Source organism: Staurois parvus, unplaced genomic scaffold (genome assembly GCF_062004578.1).
Source record: "Staurois parvus isolate SC_StPar_1 unplaced genomic scaffold, SC_StPar_1.0 ptg000719l, whole genome shotgun sequence".
Classification (NCBI taxonomy): domain Eukaryota; kingdom Metazoa; phylum Chordata; class Amphibia; order Anura; family Ranidae; genus Staurois; species Staurois parvus.
Genome location: NW_028318515.1, coordinates 12,314,955 through 12,334,847, shown reverse-complemented (window position 1 = coordinate 12,334,847; position 19,893 = coordinate 12,314,955). Strand labels below are relative to the sequence as shown.

General features: G+C 40.7%; 1 protein-coding gene across 2 annotated transcripts in view; it reads right to left on the bottom strand.

Annotated features, from left to right (window-relative positions):
* The window catches only part of ADGRD1 (adhesion G protein-coupled receptor D1), an 827,296-nt gene that overhangs the window by 109,640 nt on the left and 697,763 nt on the right, over nt 1-19,893 (bottom strand). For both annotated transcript variants that reach the window (XM_089653751.1, XM_089653752.1), the window contains one exon: nt 9,638-9,729. In XM_089653751.1, the coding sequence (XP_089509877.1) occupies nt 9,638-9,729 (92 nt within the window). The remainder of the gene's footprint in view (nt 1-9,637; nt 9,730-19,893) is intronic.

Here is a 19,893-nt window from a genome sequence, read left to right as displayed (position 1 = left end):
CCTATAGTAGAGGAAATCTTCACATTCCTGTGTCAGAAGTTTCATTTGTGTCCAAACATGTACGTATGACACTGCACAGGTTAATGCATGACGTATGTCTGTAGTTTGAGACCTGACACTTCCTGAAGAAGAAAATACATGTCCCACAATTCCTGGGTCTCTCTGTCTAGTGTTTTTGCAGTTGAGAACTACACAGTAATTACTGTAGATCTGACACAGATACTAAAGGCAGAGCATTTACAGAAACAGAGAGTTCAGCTGACTTCAACCAGTTCCATCCACTTGCTGGCTGTGGTCTATGGCCATGTAAACAAAGAAGTCGGGGACAGTTATAAAACAAATGGCATGAGATTCCCCTATAACTCCTACCAGACCCTTCAGGATTTTAAAGGTGAATGCTACACAAAAATAAAGATAAAAAGTGGGGTCCCTCCAAAAAATCCATACCAAACTCTTATCTGAGTATACAGCATGGCTGGCCAGAAAAGAACAGGGATGAGCATGTGCCCCCCCAACGGACAATAATATGCCTCATGCCCTCAATATGGAGACTTACCAAGCTAGGGGAGTCCCCCTAGCAAAGCACCTTGTCCCTATGTTGATGAGAACAAGGAGATTTCTCTACAACCCTGGCCCAATGGTTGAAGAGATATGCAGGGAGGGGCTTATCAGAATCTGGAAGCCCCTTTTAACAATAAGGGGGCTCCAGATGCTACCCCACCATGGGAAAAAGGTGCATAGTACCCCTACCTTTTCACAAATAAAATGTAAATAGTAGATAATCACATACTTTTGACAAGTCCTTTACTATTTTTTAAAAATAAAAGTAATGCAAATAAAATGTAGAGTCAATGGATGAGGGCTGACTAACAAGGTGCCCACTGATAGGTTCCCCAAAACGAACAGGCAGTCCCTTTTAGTGTTCTTAATTCCCACAGCAGAGAGAGCTCTAAGCATCAGTCAGCTCACATCTACAGTATAAAGGCTTGTTGACAACCGAGACTAATAATGAAGTCTGGCTGCCAAGTAAGTTATGGTACTAGGAATGAAGACTTTATCCCACCCAAATCTATACAAAGCCTCTGGTCTCCAAGACCCAGAACAGAACTTCATCTAAGAAAACAGAACGTTTGTTTTCTCTACGTCAGCAATAAGTCAGTATCTGTGAATAACTAGGTTATATATCCCTACTGTTCACAATGCTCCCAGCCAGTGGATTTTTTTTTTTGTTCCTTACCTTTCTTTATAATATTTCCTCCTAATCTTTTTGCCTCATTGTTTTTTTCATATTTTTTTTATAGCAAGTGAACACTCATTTCTTTAGAATTGTTCATAGCACTGTATCACGTTTTTAACCACTTGACTATAAACATGTGTATGAATACGTACTTTTGTTAACTACTTGCCCTCCAGAGGATTTACCCCCCTTAATGACCAAGTCTCTTTTTGCTACTCGGCGCTGCACTAATTCAACTGATAATTGCGCGGTCATACAATGCTGCACCCAAACAAAATTTACGTACTTTTTTTCACACAAATAGAGCTTTCTTTTGGTGGTATTTGATCACCTGTGCGCTTTTTATTTTTCACGCTATAAACAAAAAAAGGCCAAAAATTTTGAAGAAAAACTATATTTTTTACTTTCAGCTAAAAAAAAAATATAGTAAACTCAAAGTTAGTTATAAATTTAGGCCAAAATGTATTCTGCTACATTTTTTTGGTAAAAGAAATCCCAATAAGTGTATATTGATTGCTTTGTGTGAATGTTATAGCGTCTACAAACTATGGTATAGATACTGCAATTTACACCATTTTTTTGCTATACAGCGCTGCGCTAGTTTAACGGACAATTGCGCGGTCATGCAATTCCCACAAATTGAGCTTTCTTTTGGTGGTATTTGATCGCCTGTGCGGTTTTTATTTTTTGCGCTATAAAAAAAAAAGGCTGACAATTTTGAGAAAAAAAAACAATAATTTGGACTTTTTGCTATAAAACATGTCCAGTAAAAAAAATTTAAAAATCAAATTTCCTCATAAATTTCTGCCAAAATGCATTCTGCGACATTTGCTAAAAAAAAACCCAATACATGTAAATTAATTGGTTTACGTGAAAGTTATAGCGTTTACAAATGGCAGGAAAGATACTGGGATATTGAGTTTTTTTTTATACTAATAATGGTGGTGATCAGCGACTTATGGCGGCGATTAGTGACTTATGGCGGCGATCAGCGACTTATGGCGGGACTGTGGCGGACATTCTGACATTGGGGGGTACTGACTTAGGGTCACTGACATCCCCAGTGACACCAATACAGTGATCAGTGCAAAAAAAAAACACAGATACTGTACTAATGGCACTGGGGAGGAAGGGGTTAAGTTTATTATTTAGGGAAAGGGTTAACTGTGTGAGGGGAGTGTTTTACTAGGGGGCGGGGGTGTGTACTGCAGGGAACACCGCTGATCGGGAGAGAGAAACTCTTCTGTCCCGATCAGCGTATCTTGGAGCTGTCAGGGAACTGACAGAAAGCACAGCTACTGCAGCTGTGCTCTCTGTCAGCGATTGCCGACGATCGCCGGGACATAGCTGGTAACGACTGACATCCGTTTTAAAACGTGGTTTTGCCCAGCCATGCCGCCCTGCCGCCCTGCCGCCCTGCCGCTGTATTTCTACAGTGGCTGGGCGGCATGTGGCTAAACAAAACAGCTATTCCTTGAAAATAATTATCAGAACACAACACAGAAAGTAAACCTACGTCAACATTCTAATGTTATGCTAACCTCATGAAACATGCTTGATAATCACTGATAAAGAAAGAAATCTTTTGTACCAGTATTATCTATGATCTGAATGAATAAGGATATAATACTGCATACAATATTTTGTATGGCACATCACATGTTGTCCTCCCTGCTACTTCTGCTATTTCTTGTGTGCTGTGCCATTGCTCAGATGTCAGCAGGCACTTCCTTTTATTCAAGAGAACTTGCTTTTCAGCAATAGACTAAATAAAGTTATGGATGAATGCTACCATTCTTAATAAAACTGGTAGGTAAAGGTCAAGTGACAGCGTTCACAGGCTACCTACAAAGATTCAATTATATTGTCCCCTTTTACAAATCTATACTAGATTGAAAAAAAACCCTGAAAAATATAAAACATAGAAAATCTATCAGTCTTAGAAACTGAAAGGCCGCAAATAATGCGCTTTACCAATTTATTGTGATAATAGTGTCAATAAGCACAGATCGGCATTCTATTGTAAAACAGCTTATCAGAAAACAAAATCGTCTGGCCAGATACACAGAGGATAATCCCTAATCTCGCCCTAGAGGGTCTAATTTATATCCTCTGCCTCCAAGCATTGCAGTTTCCAGGACAACATATGTATGGGTTGTGTAGTACACAATAATGGATAGAGTTTTATATGCAACACTCTAAGCTGAGGAAAAAAATCTTAGCATGGTATTACTGCTTAAATTCATTGGACAGAGATAGAATATATATGAATACAATCCAACTGAAAGAACATAACCTGATATACTCTATATGCTAAGTGGGTACTTTCATGGGGTTATACAAAGAATGTAATTACAGTAAATGAAATTGTATAAAAAAAACATATTTTATTCTTGCCTTCTGTTGTTTTTTTTTTTTTTTTTTGCATATATTTGTCTAAACTGGGAAAGGGGTCAATCTTCATGGCGGCCATCTTGGATGAGGGCAACTTCCAATTTTATTACAGGCTGGTGACAGTTTCTTTTAACTACTTGCTGCCCACCCACAGTAAATTAATGCCTTCCATTCATGGCAGCTTGATTCACAAATCACAATAGTAAGTAAGCGGTCATGAATGAAAGCCATTCATATCAGTTAAATCTATTGGCAATAACAGTGATCATTACTGTTAAAAGTAAAAATAGTGTAAAACAAAATCCTGATCACCACATCCCCAGAGTAGCACAGTGTCACTCTGATGATAATATGTAAAAAAAATAGTAAAAAAGAAAAAACATTTTTTCAATATTTCGTTTGTTATATGTGGGAACACATTATATGCTAGCTATGCAATCATAAGGAGGTACATATTGCGCTGAAGTTCCTTTTCTATAAATACCTTGGACTGTCTATTTTTCAAAAAGAGGCCATTTTGGGGGTATTTGTATTGTCCTGTTATTTTAGGTCCTCAAGAAATGAGATAGGCCATCAGTACATCAGGACTGATGAAAGTTCAAATATATATACAATAGACTCTATAACTTTCACACAGACTAAATAATATACACCGATGTGGGTTATTTGTACCAAGGAAATGTAGCAGAATATATTTTGGCCTAAATTTATGAAGAAAGATTGTTTGTTTGCAAATTTTTTTTTTAATAGAAACTAAAAACATGTTTTTTTCTATTTTTGCTATTTTTTCATTTGTATATCAAAAAATAAAACAAAACTTTGGTGATTAAATGCCACCAAAAGAAAGCTTTATGTAAAAAACAATTAAATCACTTTATTTGGGTAATGGTGCATGACCAAGAATTTCCATTTAAAGTAGCACAGTGCTGAATAGCAAAAAAACGCCCTGGTCATAGCGGGGGTAAAACCTTCTGGAGATCAAGTGGTTAATGTAACTGCAGTACTTTTCATTTTTTTTTTAATAAACATACTGTATTTTCACTATGCAGGGCTCCTCTGCTATGTATTATCTATGTGGAGAATGACTGTTTTGAGATTTAATTTATGGGGAAATGTTGTATACTTACCATAGAGCTGAAGTAAGATTTGTGGAGGAACTGACAGCCATTTATACCTGGTCTTATACACACAAGCCTTTTAGACTCACTTGCTAATAACAAGTGGTCAGCTCCATTCGGTGAGTAAGATGTGAATCCATGTGAGCTGTCTTTTCTCGGAGGAACATTCATTTGTACAAGCAATTTTTTCTTTGAATCACTAGAGTGTGTGACTTTTGTCACTGCAGTGATCACAATTACATGGACATTTGTTTTGTGGACTCTCTATATGTTATTCTTTAACTTATATTATTTGTGATATATAGGCAGCGCTTTAAAAAAAATTTATGGTACCAAAAATTGTTCATAGAGATGTTTCAAAAGCCTTTACATGCTATCAATTTAGAGTGAACTATGAATGATGGCCCTAGAATTACTGTTCTCACTCTGACATTTGCAGTGATACCTCACATATTATTATTCTACAGGATTTGTATAGCGCCAACAATTTATGCAGCACTCTACAACAAAAGGGCAGACAGTACAATACAAATACAGGAGGGAGCAGAAGGCCCTGCATGTTAGAGTTTACAATCTAAGAGGGAGGGTCAAGAGATACAAAGGTAATAATTGTGGGAGATGGGCTGATAGAGAAAATACATGTACGGTTGTTAGGTGGGGACAGAATAGGCCTCTCTGAAGAGTTTTCAGGGATTGTCTAAAAGTGCAAAGAGTAGGAGATAGCGGGACACATTGTGGAAGGGAGTTTCAGAGGATGGGAGCAGCTCTGGGGAAATCCTGGATGCGATCATCGGAGGAGGTGGCAAGGGAGCTAGAAAGCTGGAGGTCTTGGGAGGAATGAAGAAAACAATTTGGCTGGTATTTTGAGACAAGGGTAGTGATGTAGCTGGGGGCTTTATAAGTTGTTATAAGTATCTTGAATTTAATTTGTTTGGTGAGCCAGTGGAGGGATTGGCAAAGAGGGTTGCAAACACTGAAGGGTTGGTAAGGTGGAGTCTGGCAGGAGCATTCATGATAGACTGAAGGAGGGATAGCCTATGCCAGGGGTAGGCAAACTGCGGCTCTCCAGCTGTTGCAGAACTATAAGTTCCGTCATGCCTCTGCAAGTCATAGCTGTAACTGTCAGTTTTGTAATCTTTGCAATGCCTCATGGGAAATGTAGTTCCACAACAGCTGGAGAGCCGCAGGTTGCCTACCCCTGACCTATGCAAAGGTAAGCTAATGAGGAGGGAGTTGAAGTAGTCAAGGTGGGAGATAACCAGGGAGTGAGTTAGAAGCTTTGTGGTGTCATTGGTTAGGAAGGAGAGTATCTTGGAGATGTTGCGGAGGTTGAGGCGGATAGCTTTGGACAGTGATTGGATGTGGGGCTGAAAACCTTGGCATGTGGGGACGGGTTGATGGTGGAGGTATTGATTTTGACAAAGAAGTCAGGGGAAGGGGCACGTAGGAGAGGAAATATTATAAGCTCGGTTTTGGATAGATTGATTTTCAGGAATTGGTGTGACATCCAGGCTGATATGTCTGTTAGTAGATTAGTGATGCGTGTGGAGACTGATGGAGTGAGCTAAGGGGTAGAGAGATAGATGTGGGTGTCATCAGCATAAAAATGGTATTGAAAGCCATGGGAGGCAATCAACTGACCCAAGGAGGAGGTGTAGATTGAGAATAGGAGGGGTGCAAGAACAGAACCTTGGGGAACCCCAATGAAGAAAGGAAGAGGAGAAGAGGAAGTAAAATTGTACGTGACACTGAAGGTGCAGTGGGATAGGTAGGATGAGAACCAATGAAGAATAAAGTTGCGAAGACCAAAGGAGTAGAATTGTTTGAGGAGGAGGGAGTGGTCCCCCTTGTGTCAAAGACAGCAGAGAGTTCCAGGAATAAGAGTACAGATTAGTGTCCATTGGTTTTAGCTGTTAGTCAATCCTTTGGGAATTCAAGAAGAGCAGTTTTCAGGGAGTGTTGAGGGAGAATCCAGACTGAAGGGGATCAAGAAGATTATTCTCAGTGAGATGGTAACTGGTTGTAGACCAGGTGCTCAAGGAGATTTCAGGAAAAAGGGAGTAAGGAGATGGGCCGTAGGTTGTTAAGAATGGTGGGGTCTAGTGAGGACTTTTTATATGCCGCACAATTTAGGCTTGAATACTACATAACTCTGTCTCCTTCTCTCCACTTCCTCTTCTTGTAGGGATCCCTCAAGGTTCTGTTCTTGGACTACCTCTCTTCTCCATCTACACCTCCTCCCTTGGTCACTTGATAAACTCCCATGGCTTTAAGTATCATCTCTATGCTGATGACACACAAATCTATCTTTTTACTCCTCACCTTACCCCTTCAGTCTCCTCTCGCATTACTAACCTACTAAGTGACATATCGGTATGGTTGTCATTCCACTTCCTCAAACTCAATCTTTGCAAAAATGAGCTCATACTATTCCCTCGAGCCCATGCCCACTTTCCCTGACTTCTCCATCAAGATCAACAATACAATCATCAGTCCCTCCCCTCATGCCAGGGTACTAGGTGTAATCCTAGACTCCCATCTGTCCTTTCAGCCCCAAATCCAATCACTGTCCAAATCTTGTAGACTTCACCTCCGCAACATCTCCAAGATACGCTCGCTCTTAACCTCGGAAACTACTAAGCAACTTAATCACTCCCTGGTTATCTCTCGCCTTGACTATTGTAACTCCCTCCTCATTGGCCTACATCATCGCAAGCTGTCCCATCTTCAGTCTATCATGAATGCTGTTGCCAGATTCATCCACTTTACTAACCGATCCATATCTGCCATCCCTCTCTGCCAAGCCCTCCACTGGCTTCCCATTGCCCAATGAATAAAATTCAAAACATTAACAATAACATATAAAGCCATTTATAACTCTGCTCCAAATTACATCACCAATCTTGTCTCCAAATATCACCCAAACCGTCCTCTCCGCTCCTCCCACGACCTTCTACTCGCTAGCTCCCTTGTCTCTTCCTCCAATGCCCATCTCCAGGACTTCTCCAGAGCCTCCCCTATCCTCTGGAACTCTCCACCCCAATTTATCAGACTATCACCTACTCTGCTCACTTTTAGGTGATCTCTGAAAATCTCTCTCTTCAGGGAAGCCTATCCTGCCTTCAGCTAATAATGGAATCTTCTCTTCCTCCTACCAGTCCATCCCCCACAGTTATTACCTTTTATACAACTAGCCCCTCCCTCTTAGATTGTAAGCTCCAAGGAGCCTCCTAACCCTCTTGTATTGAACTGTATTGTTGCTGTATTGTCTCCCGTTATATTGTAACGCAGTAAACAAACTGTTGGCGCTATATAAATCCTGTATTATAATAATAATAATAATAATAATAACATGCTCATTCTAAGCTGTGCATTGAATTGGGGTGTGTACAGGGGTAACAAGGGTGTTTTAAATTCTTAAATTATGTTTATTTATATGATAAAATTATGTTTTTCTTTAAATTGATTACTACAACAAGGGGGCTAGCAAGCATATTTGGCTCTGGCTCAATTCAATTAATTCCGAAAAAAAAGCATTTTTTTATTAAGTTTTGTCCTCCAATTTCTCACCCCACTCAAGTTTTGGAAAGATTGTAAACTCCACTGGAAGCCTGTCTGCTTCCTCCTCTTCTCCAGCCACCAACTCTCTTCTTCAGCAACCTAATAATGGTAGCATCTTGCAGCATTGTAAAACATGCAGAAGCCAATGTTATTTACAAACTGGGTCTGCATAGCTCAGCAGTCATTGTAGTATTTTGTGTGGAGGAGAATGGCATGGCTAGCAGTGGCATGCTTGGTAAAATATGCAACTCTAACAATTGTTCAGCAACACGTTTATGCTGTATAGCCCAAAAAAGTGTGTGTATAGACCCTAAAAAGACTAACTACCAAAGATTAAAGCCCGCTATTTTAATTTATGTATTTATTTTAAGCCTAGTATAAATACAAAAAGATATATAAATATTTACTGAAAGAAAAAACACTACAATTCACTTTTTTTAAAAAGCCACAAAGGAGTGGCACAGAGGCTGACAAGACAGAAAGGGGTGCGCAAGGGTAAGTATCCCACCACACTGCAATTCACAGTATAGCACAGTATATAGTAGTCTGTCCTCAGGTGCTCCCTAAACAGATTTGTCAGCTTTCTAGAATCAACTCAAATATACACTGACAATCTAGCTGCTGAAAGCCCACCCTTTTATTGTGAAGTAGATGGCTTCTCTGCTCTTTCAGATAAATGGCTCTCAAATACGTCCCAGACCAGGGACAAATGTCATGCAGTGCATTATAGGTTCAGTCACTAATCTTGGCTAAACTGAAAAACTGTGAAATCCTCTTTGAACTCAAGGTGGCTCCAGATCTGAATTTCACTGCTACCTACCAGTCCCTAGATATGGTGGCTGCAATCATGCTTTGTTTTTGTTTTTTGTTCCCTATATTTACACCTGGAGATCCTTCCAATAACACACTTCTTGCCTATGGTAATGAAGCTCAGTCTCTGTACTGTAAATATTGATGAACAATGTTGTCACTCTAAGACAGGACTATAGATGACCTTTCCCTCTTCTCTTTTTAAAAACATAGGGGAGAAGCGTGTGCAGTCCGCACAGATAGCTGGCACAATGTACTGTAACTAATAAGAGTGCAGGACAGACAGGAAGTTATCAGCTGACTGGATTTCTGTCAGGATCAAAACATTTTGTGCACTTATTGAAGTTCATTGTTAGGGTTTACATGGACTTTAAAAATGCTGAATCTTCAATGTTAGACTGGCACTAAATTATAAAATGGTTTTTAACTTTTATTGTATATGTTCAAAAAAAGCACAAGTTTATTAGAAATATTATCCCTGTGTCCACCCAAGCTTCACATCATAAATATTGCTTACTTGAATGCATTTGCATCTCTGTGGACTTTGTAGTTGTCAGCACTGATTCTGGATATGATCCTGGTTACTGCAATTAGTATACCAATATTCACCTGGTAACAAAGAGAAAGAAAAACATAAGGTAGTGAAAATAAAACTAAACTCCAGGATTCATTCAACTTTAAATAGTTAATTTGGACCAAACTGGTCTAAACAAAGTATCTCCTTCACTAATACATATGCGTGTTGATTTATATTTGTGTACTGTTACTTTATTTCTTTTTTTTTTTACTTTGCATACTTTTTTCTTTATGTGTAAAAAAAAAATATATATATATATATATATATATATATATTCAAAAAACTACACTCCCTCGGCCTCTGAGACTTTGCTCTCTCCTGGCTCTCATCCTACCTGTCACAACGCTCTTTCAGCGTTACCTATAACGCTACCACCTCCCCCTCACTCCCCCTCTCTGTTGGGGTCCCTCAAGGCTCCGTCCTCGGGCCCCTTCTCTTCTCCATCTACACCTCCTCCCTTGGCCAACTCATAAACTCTCACGGCTTCAACTATTACCTCTATGCCGACGACACACAAATCTATCTCTCGACCCCTCGCCTCACCCCTTCAGTCTCCGTCCGAATCACAAGCCTACTGAACGACATATCAGATTGGATGTCACTCCGCTTCCTTAAACTGAACCTCTCCAAAACCGAGTTTCTTGTCTTCCCCCCAGCCCGGACACCACCCCCCATTGACTTCTCCATCATGTCCAACAACACCACTATCAGGCCCGCCCCGCAGGCCAGAGTACTTGGTGTCATTCTGGACTCCAACCTATCCTTCCAGCCCCAAGTCCAATCATTAACAAACTCATGCAGACTCCACCTCCACAACATCTCCAAAATACACCCATTCCTAACCCCAGAAACTACTAAGCAACTCATCCACTCCCTCATCATATCACGACTCGACTACTGCAACTCCCTCCTCACTGGCCTGCCTCACCACAGACTATCCCCGCTTCAGTCGATCCTGAATACGGCAGCCAGACTCATTCACCTTACCAACCGCTCCGTTTCCGCCACCCCCCTGTGCCAATCCTTCCACTAGCTTCCGATTGCCCAACGGATCAAATTCAAAATGCTAACACTTAAAAAATCCAAAGTTGTCCACCATACTGCCCCAAATTACATCACCGACCTAATATCCAAGTACCACCCAACACACACACTCCGCTCCTCACAAGACCTCCTTCTCTCTAGTTCCCTGGTCTCCTCCTCCCATGCCCACCTCCAGGATTTCTCCAGGGTGTCACCCATCCTCTGGAACTCCCTGCCCCAACCCATCAGACTATCACCTACTCTCCTCTCCTTTAGGCGCACCCTGAAAACCCACCTCTTCAGGGAAGCCTACCCCACCCCCTGCTAATTTCCGACCTCCTCCACTCTTTCTACCACTCCATCCCCCACAGCTATCTCCTCCTGTACCACTATCCCCTCCCTCCTAGATGGTAAGCTCGAAAGAGCAGGGCCCTTGAACCCCTCTTGTATCACATTGTATTTTTATTGTACTGTCGCATGTTCTGTCTCCCTTTACAATGTACAGTGCTGAGCAAACTGTTGGTGCTTTATAAATACTGTATAATAATAATAATACACACATACATACTATATTGCCAAAAGTATTGGGGTATCTGCCTTTGCATGCACATGAACTTTAATGGCATCCCAGTCTTAGTCTGTAGGGTTTAGGAGTGTGTCTATGGGAATGTTTGTCCATTTTTCCAGAAGCGCATTTGGGAGGTCAGGCACTGATGTGGAATGAAAAGGCCTGACTCACAGTCTTCACTTTATTTCATCCCAAAGGTATTCTATTGGGTTGACGTCAGGACTCTGTGCAGGCCAGTCAAGTTCCTCCACCCCAAACTCGATCATACATGTCTTTATGGAGCTTGCTTTGTGCACTGGTGCGCAGTCATGTTGGAACAGGAAGGGGCCATCCTCAAACTGTTCCCACAAAATTGGGAGCATGAATTTCTCCGAAATGTATTGGTATGCTGATACCTTAAGAGTTCCCTTCACTGGAATCAAGGGGCCAAGCCCAACACCTGAAAAACAACCCCACACCATAATCCCCCCTCAACCAAATTTTACACTTGACACAATGCAGTCGGGCAAGTAGCGTTCTCCTGGCAACCGCCAGACACAGACACGTCCATTGGATTGCTAGACAGTGAAGCATGATTCATCACTCCAGAGAACACGTCTCCACTGCTCTAGAGTCCAGTGGCGGCGTGCTTTGCACCACTGTATCCGACGCTTTGCATTGCACTTGGCTTGGATGCAGCTGCTCGGCATTGGAACCCCATTCCATGAAGCTCTGTACTCACTGTTGTTGTGCTAATATGAAGGCCACATGAAGTTTGAAGGCCTTTAGCTATGGACTCTGCAGACAGTTGCTGACTTCTACTGTGTACTTCAGCATACGCTGACCCTGCTCTGTCATTTCACGTGGCCTACCACTTCGTGGCTAAATTGCTGTTGTTCCCAGTTGCTTCCACTTTGTTATAATACCACTAACAGCTGACCGGGGAATATTTAGTAGCAAGAAAATTTCACAGATGGACTTATTGGACAGGTGGCAACCTATCACAGTACCATGCTTGAATTCACTGAGCTCCTGAGAGTGACCCATTCTTTCACAAATGTTTTTTAGAAGCAGTCTGCATGCCTAGGTGCTTGATTTTATATACCTGTGGCCATGGAGATGATTGGAATACCTGAATTCAATAATTTGGAAGGATGTCCCAATACACTTGGCAATATAGTGTATATATATATATATATATGATATATATACAGTTGCAAGAAAAAGTATGTGAACCCCTTGGGATTCCGTGGAGTTTTGCATGAATTGGGCATAAAATGTGCTCTGAACGTCATCTAAGTCACAACAATAGAAGAACACAGTCTGCTGAACATAATACTACACAAACATTAGATGTTGCCATGGTTTAATTGCACATAACATGTAAACATTCACAGTGCAGGGAGGAAAAAGTATGTGAACCTTTGGACTTAATAACTGGTTGACCCTCCTTTTGGCAGCAATAACCTCAACCAAACGTTTCCTGTAGTTGCAGATCAGACCTGCACAACGATCTGGAGTAATTTTGGACCACTCCTCTTCACAAAACTGTTTCAGTGTAGCAATATTCTTGGGATGTCTGGTGTGAATCGCTCTCTTAAGGTCATGCCACAGCATTTCAATGGGGTTGAGGTCAGGACTCTGACTGGGCCACTCCAGAAGGTGTATTCTGTGCTGTTGCAGCCATTGTTTTGTTGAATGACTTGTATGCTTTGGGTCATTGTCCTGTTGCATCACCCATCCTCTGCGGAGCTTCAGTTGGCGGACAGATGGTCGTACGTTTTCCTGCAAAATGTCTTGATAAACTCTGGAATTCATTTTCCCATCAATGACAACAATCCGTCCAGGCCCTCAGGCAGCAAAGCAGCCCCAAACCATGATGCTCCCTCCGCCATGTTTTACAGTGGGGATGAGGTTTTGATGTTGGTGTGCTGTGCCTTTTTTTCTCCACACATAGTGTTGTGTTTTCTTCCCAAACAACTCAATCTTGGTTTCATCTGTCCACAGTATATTCTGCCAGTAGTGCTGTGGAACATCCAGGTGCTCTTTTGCAAACTTCAAATGTGCTGCAATCTTCTTTTTGGACAGCAATGGCTTCCTCCGTGGTGTCCTCCCATGTACTCCATTCTTGTTTAATGTTTTCCTTATTGTAGATGTGTCAACAAAAATGTTAGCATGTGCCAGAGATTTCTGTAGGTCTTTAGCTGACACTCTGGGATTCTTCTTTACCTCATGCAGCATTCTGTGCTGTGCTCTTGCAGTCATTTTTACAGGACGACCACTCCTAGGGAGAGTAGCAACAGTGCTAAACTTTCTCCATTTGTAGACAGTCTGTCTTACCGTGGACACATGAACATCAAGGCTTTTGGAGATACTTTTGTAACCCTTTCCAGCTTCATGCAAGTCAACAATTCTTGATCGTAGGTCTTCTGAGAGCTCTTTTCTGCGAGGCATGGTTCACATCAGACAGTGCTTCTTGAAACCAGTAAACCCAAAACAGGTGTGTGTTTTTTAAGGGCAGGACAGCTGTCAGCAACACATCCAATATCATCACACTGATTGGAGTCAAGGTTGGCTCACTCCTGGCTCCAATTAGCTCTGGGAGAAGTCATTACGCTAGGGCCTCACATACTTTTTCCTCCCTGCACTGTGAATGTTTACATGTTATGTGCAATTAAACCATGGCAACATCTAATGTTTGTGTAGTATTATGTTCAGCAGACTGTGTTCTTCTATTGTTGTGACTTAGATGACGTTCAGAGCACATTTTATGCCCAATTCATGCAAAACTCCACGTAATCCCAAGGGGTTCACATACTTTTTCTTGCAACTGTATATCATTTTTTTACATATATTACAGTCCATTAATGTTCAGTGCACCCTCAAACCTTCCAAAACCTATCACAATTTCACCTCCCCCTTTGACTTTGATCCGTTTTACAGAAATCTCCTGACTTTTGATTTTTGCTGGGAAACAATAGCTCCCAATTTTCCTTATCCCTAGTGTTTCCTAATTGAAAATTCCATGCCACAACATTAGATGATAGCTGGACATGCACCTAACAGTTGAACAGTAGTAGGTTTAAACTGTATTTCTAGTAAAAATTTGGTTTTTCTGTGATGTACCTGTTACATAATCTGATTTTAAGTTTTACAGGTACCCCAATAATACTGTATACTATTAACAAAAACACAAACACAGTATATTTTTGAACAATATTTTATTTGCTTCTCCCTTTTTCATTTACCCTTCTAACTATCAGTTGGTTATTACTAAATGAGACATGGGCCATTTGTATACACTACACATCTGTTTTTTTGTTCCACTATTCATTGTTTTAATATCAATATACTGCTTTCATTATTCAAATGCAACTTTGCTTTTTGTTTTGGATATCCTGAGGAATGTTTAATATCCATGTCAGGTTTCTTTTGCTGTTAGGCTACTTTCACACTAAGGAGTTTTTGAAGCGTTTTTGAAGCGCCCAAAAAGCTCAAGAAAAAAGCTTCCCTCTGTATGTGAATGTATATCTATGTATGTTTTCACACTGAGGCATTGTGCTTGCAGTACGGTGTAAAAACTCCTACTTGCAGCATCTTTGGGGCATGTTTAGTGAGTTAAAAAAACACCCCAAAAACGCATCTTCTATTTGAAATCAAAGGAAACCACGTGAAAAGCGCCTCTGAGAAGTGTTTTTGGTGCAGTTTTTAAGTTGTGTGTTCCTTAAAAATACTCAGAAAGTGCGGCAAAAGCGCAGTAAAAACGCCTATGCATTTTTGCTGTGTTTTTTAAGTGGATCAGTATGTCCCATTGGGAAGAATCCCAACTTCCTGTCCTAAAGCCACAACTGCAAGTAAGTGTAAATCTTTCCCAAAGAAAGAACCCCATTCTTTTACAGCAATCACTGGAACAGGTGTTCCTTTTTGAAAATTTACCCTCACTTCCTGTTCTGGTGTGAAATGTACAATTTTGGATTTTCTGTTTTAAAGTATAACTAAAGGCAAAACTTGTTTTTTGTTTTGGATGATGTGGAGAGGGATTAGAATTTCTATTAGGTTCTTGTTGCTGTCTGTGCTCCCGTTAGGGAGATTCACCCTCTCTATTTGTCCTGTTTACATTATCATTGAAAGTGAAAGTAAAAGGAAACCTCAAATATTGGATTGTCCCCTGAAAAGTAATAGAGGGGAAATCTTCCAATGGAGACACTAGCTCTGGTGATCTGGGGGCCCCAAGGAATTACCTTAATTTTCAGGGATTTACTCTCACTTCCTGTTTTGCTATGGGACAGGTAAATCTACCATCCATTCCATCCCATCCTCTCCTATCCAGTTTTGCCTATAGTTCTACTTTAATGATAATGGTCACCGGGACAAACAGAGACAGGCAAAGATAATATCTTGAAAGGGGTTGTTGTAGCAATGTTTGGAAATTCAGATAAAACTACGGACGCGGACTTCTTGAGGAATACAAGTTTATTGAAAACAGCACTGTTTTGACCCAGCAGATGGTCCACGCTGCTCTCATCTGCTAAATGAACTGCATACACTTCTTACAAGCATATATACTAGCGATTACATCACAAGGCATATATTTTCCTCTTGACATTTCTTGTAACCGTGAAAAGCAACATACAGAATATTTGTAGTTTCTGCTCAGACTGTCACCTGCTAAATTAGAACAACCAGGAAATGTGGGGGTAGGAGTCAGAGCTTAGCTCAACTCTGCAAGCTGAAACCTAACATATTTAAGGGGGACTCTGAACTAGCTGGGTGCTACCACATTGGTCCATATTAAAGGGGAACTCTGCCATTTGCTGCCTCAGGGTTATCTCTATACTATCCAAAAACAAATAGAAACACTTTGGCCAGTGATAGATTTAAAGCTCAACTTTTAAGGCTGGATAGCGTGGCAAATAATATTTATTGTTATCTGTGTTCCCATTTGAAAGATCCCCCCCCCCAACCTCAAGACCAAATAACCAAGAATTCACCATTTTTTGTCCTGGTGTCAAAGGGACAGGGTTTTTTAGGGACGGCTCTGCAGTGGTGTCACAAACAGCAATAAGACCCTGCCATGAACAATAACCCCCTTCCCTCCCCCACTGCATCCTACATTTAAAAAAAAGTTAGTGAAAAGTGTTGATTGCTAAAACTTCTCTGGAAATCTTATACATTTTGTGATATGATGTCATTTTAAGCCAAAATAACCTTGAAAAGCACTAGAGATATCTTCAAACATCTCCATACTTGAAGATATAAAGCAGCTCTCACTGTCTTTCCTGCCTTTGAATCAGAGGGAGAATAGAAGTATGTTGAATTTCAGTGAATATCAAGAAGAAATGCTGCCAAGAATATAAAGAAAACAAGTACAAAAGTACAATCCATTTACACTTTCTACCAGGAAACTTAAACTTAATATCCAATTTTTATCTTCACTACAATGGATCTCTTGAAACCTGAAGGAAAAATATTAAAAGGCACACACATACTTACTGCAAGTCACAATGGGTTTGTGATGTCTTACCATCATTCTAGTAAATACAATGTTCACAAGGCTTTAAATATTGCAGAGAACTCTTTAAAGTTTACCTGCCATGCCAGAAAAAGCTGCTCACAATTTCTAGTTCTCTAGCTGTCACCATAAATGTGATACCTAATCTATAAATACAGGAGATGACCCATAATGTAAGTTGCTTTCATTCTTTTGAGTACTAAGCAGAAAATAACAGAAGAGACCAACTCCATCTAAAGTAAAAGGCGGACAAGCAGTAATATGTGATCAGCTAAGTAATGTTTTAATTTTAACAATGAATAGCTTTGTCACACTTCAGTAAATGTAGCTGTTTTATAGTCGTTCCACCCATATCAGACAGCCTATTTATTTTAGTAATCTACACCAAGCTAAATAAAAATGTCTCAGCAAAATGTCCAGCTAGGCAGCACTAAAAAAAATGAACGTTTCAACATATAAAAACACAAATAGAATCTATTACAAATAGAAATGTTGGTGTGTACATTTGCAAATACAAGTAAAGACATGCTGTCAGATCAAGGCAGCTCTGTTAAGTGTGGTGCCAATGCATATTGCAGAAAGGTAAAGATTTTCACCAAACACCCAGATTTTTCAGTAAAGTCAATGCTCTAATTTTTGTTCATGGCTGAAATCAGAGGGAAGCATTTGCTATAAGACTGTTTAGATATAAATTAGGGATTGGTGCCAATACCGAGTATTTTCACAAGTACTCGTAATCATGAAACTGCTCCCAATACCGAAAACCGATACTTTGTGGTGCGATTTGCGTCAATAAAAATTACATCGCAAAGATTAGCATGCGATTTGAACAGGAATATGATTCCTATTCAAATTGCATGCAGTTTCCCCACTGCTCCTGTGTAAACACAAGAGCGGTGTGGGGAACCTCCCTGCAGGCATCCCATGCTGAGTGGAGAGTGGGTGTGTGGGGATGCATATTATTGAAACAGATGGTCCATATTCTCAGCGGTAAGAGAGGAGAGAAAGCGCTGGGGATTTGAAATTCCTTCTGCTTTCTCTCCTCTCCTTTCAGGGATGACAGTTCTGGCTAGAGGGCTTTTGATTGGTCAGATGCCGTCTAGTCTGTACTGTGATCACTGCAAGGAGAGGAGAGAAAGCGACTGGAATTTCAAATCCCCTGACCTGTGAAGCGGATTTCTCTCCTCTCCTTGCAAGTATGACAGTATAGGCTAGACGACTTCTAATTAGTCAGTACCGTCTATGCGATGATGCTGACCAATCAAAAGCCCTCTAGCCCGAACTGTCATACCTGCAAGGAGAGAAGAGAAAGTAGTGGGGATTTCAAGACCACTGAGAATACAGAGCATCTGCCACCATGCTATACATGCCCACTCTCCACTGTGGGAAACCTCCCTGCATTGCTCCTGAGTGAACTTAGGCTATGACAGCCTGGGTTCACACAGGAGCAGTGGGGAAATCTCATGCCATTTAAACAGGAATCGCATGCTGTTCTTTGTAGTGCAATTTGCATCCAAGTATTGGTGCTCGGTATCGGCGTGTCCTTGACCGAAAGTATCGGTACTCATACTCTCCGATTAAAAAAAAAGCTATTGGTGCATTCCTAATATAAATAGTAGGGATAGGGGGAGATTTACTAGAACTGGAACACACTGGAACTTGTTTCAGCTGTGTATGGTAGCCAATCAGCTTTTTCAATTAAGCTTTGACAATAAAACCTGGATGGTGATTGGTTTCTATGCATAGGTGCACCAGATTTTGCACACTCCAGTTTTAGTAATTTTTCCCCATAGATAAATTTAGATGTAGATGTTTATGGCCAGTTTTAAAGTAGAACTAAAGTCAAAACTTTGTTTTCATTTTGATTAGCGTAAGGCCTTAAACACACTTGCTCAGTATACTGATTCTCAACAAACATGCCTATAGAGTTAATGCAAGTTGTTTGTTAAGTTAAAATGCTCCCCGAACGCCCTATGCGCTTTTGATATGAGCTGACAAGCATCAAAGACGCACCCCAGATGCCTAGGTATTTTCTTGGCTTCTTTGAACAAGGTCTACCTCCCTGCAAACACTACGCAAACACATCACCAACTCGCTGCAAACACATGCTAGTGACTTTATGGTGCATTACCATAGACTGGAATAGAAGGAGCTGAGATGCTTCAACTCCTTCCAAACTCTACCTGAAGCTTCATTTTTGAAGTGCAAGACGCAAACTCTTCATGTTTTGATATTGTGAACAGCACTGTGTGCTGTCCATAGTATTAACTGCAGACTGCTTTACTAGGAGTTTGAGGAGAGTTATAAGCATGCCTCAAACTCTTGTTTTTAATACCAGTGTGAACAGGGCCTTATGCAGGCCATACATGGGCCGAATTCCGAACGATTTTGTCATCAGAAAATCGAAAACATCGTTTGCTCAGTAATCTGATGGTGCCATCATTGATTACAAAAATCAGCCGACCAAGTCATAAATTTCACCCCATATAACAGGCGAAATTCCTTCCAGGTCACGGCTCATGCGCATATTCTTTTTGGAAAAAATGATCGTATGATTTGACCAGCATTGAGTCAAAAATCGGTCATTTTTCACGAATTTTCCAACATGCCCGATCATCGAAAAGGGGAGGAACCACGAAAATCGTCCGGTGCCATTGACCCACTAACAGAGCGAAAATCGGCCAATTATTCTTAGGTCGGATTTTCAACCCATGTATGGCTGGCATTATGGATCATTATAAATCCTGCCAGGTTGTTTTTCCAGCCATGTCCCTTTGGGGAGATTTCCTTTTATATCTTGTCCCACAGCATAAACAGGAAGCGAGAGAAGATCTCTCCAAAGTGATGAGATCCCTGGTCATCACCAGGGTCACCAGAACTAAAGAATTTCCCCTCTCTTCCTGTTCTGGTGAAAACCCCAAATTTCTATTTTTCTTTTTTTTTACTTTCAATGATAACGGTAAACAGGACAAAAAGAGAGCACAAATCTTCTAACAGGGGCACAGACAGCAATAAAAACCTGACAGGTGTTTTCATTTCTCACCACTCTATACAAAGCTAAAAAAAATGCCTTTAGGTATACCTGGGATTGATGTTCATTACAGTCATTAAAAC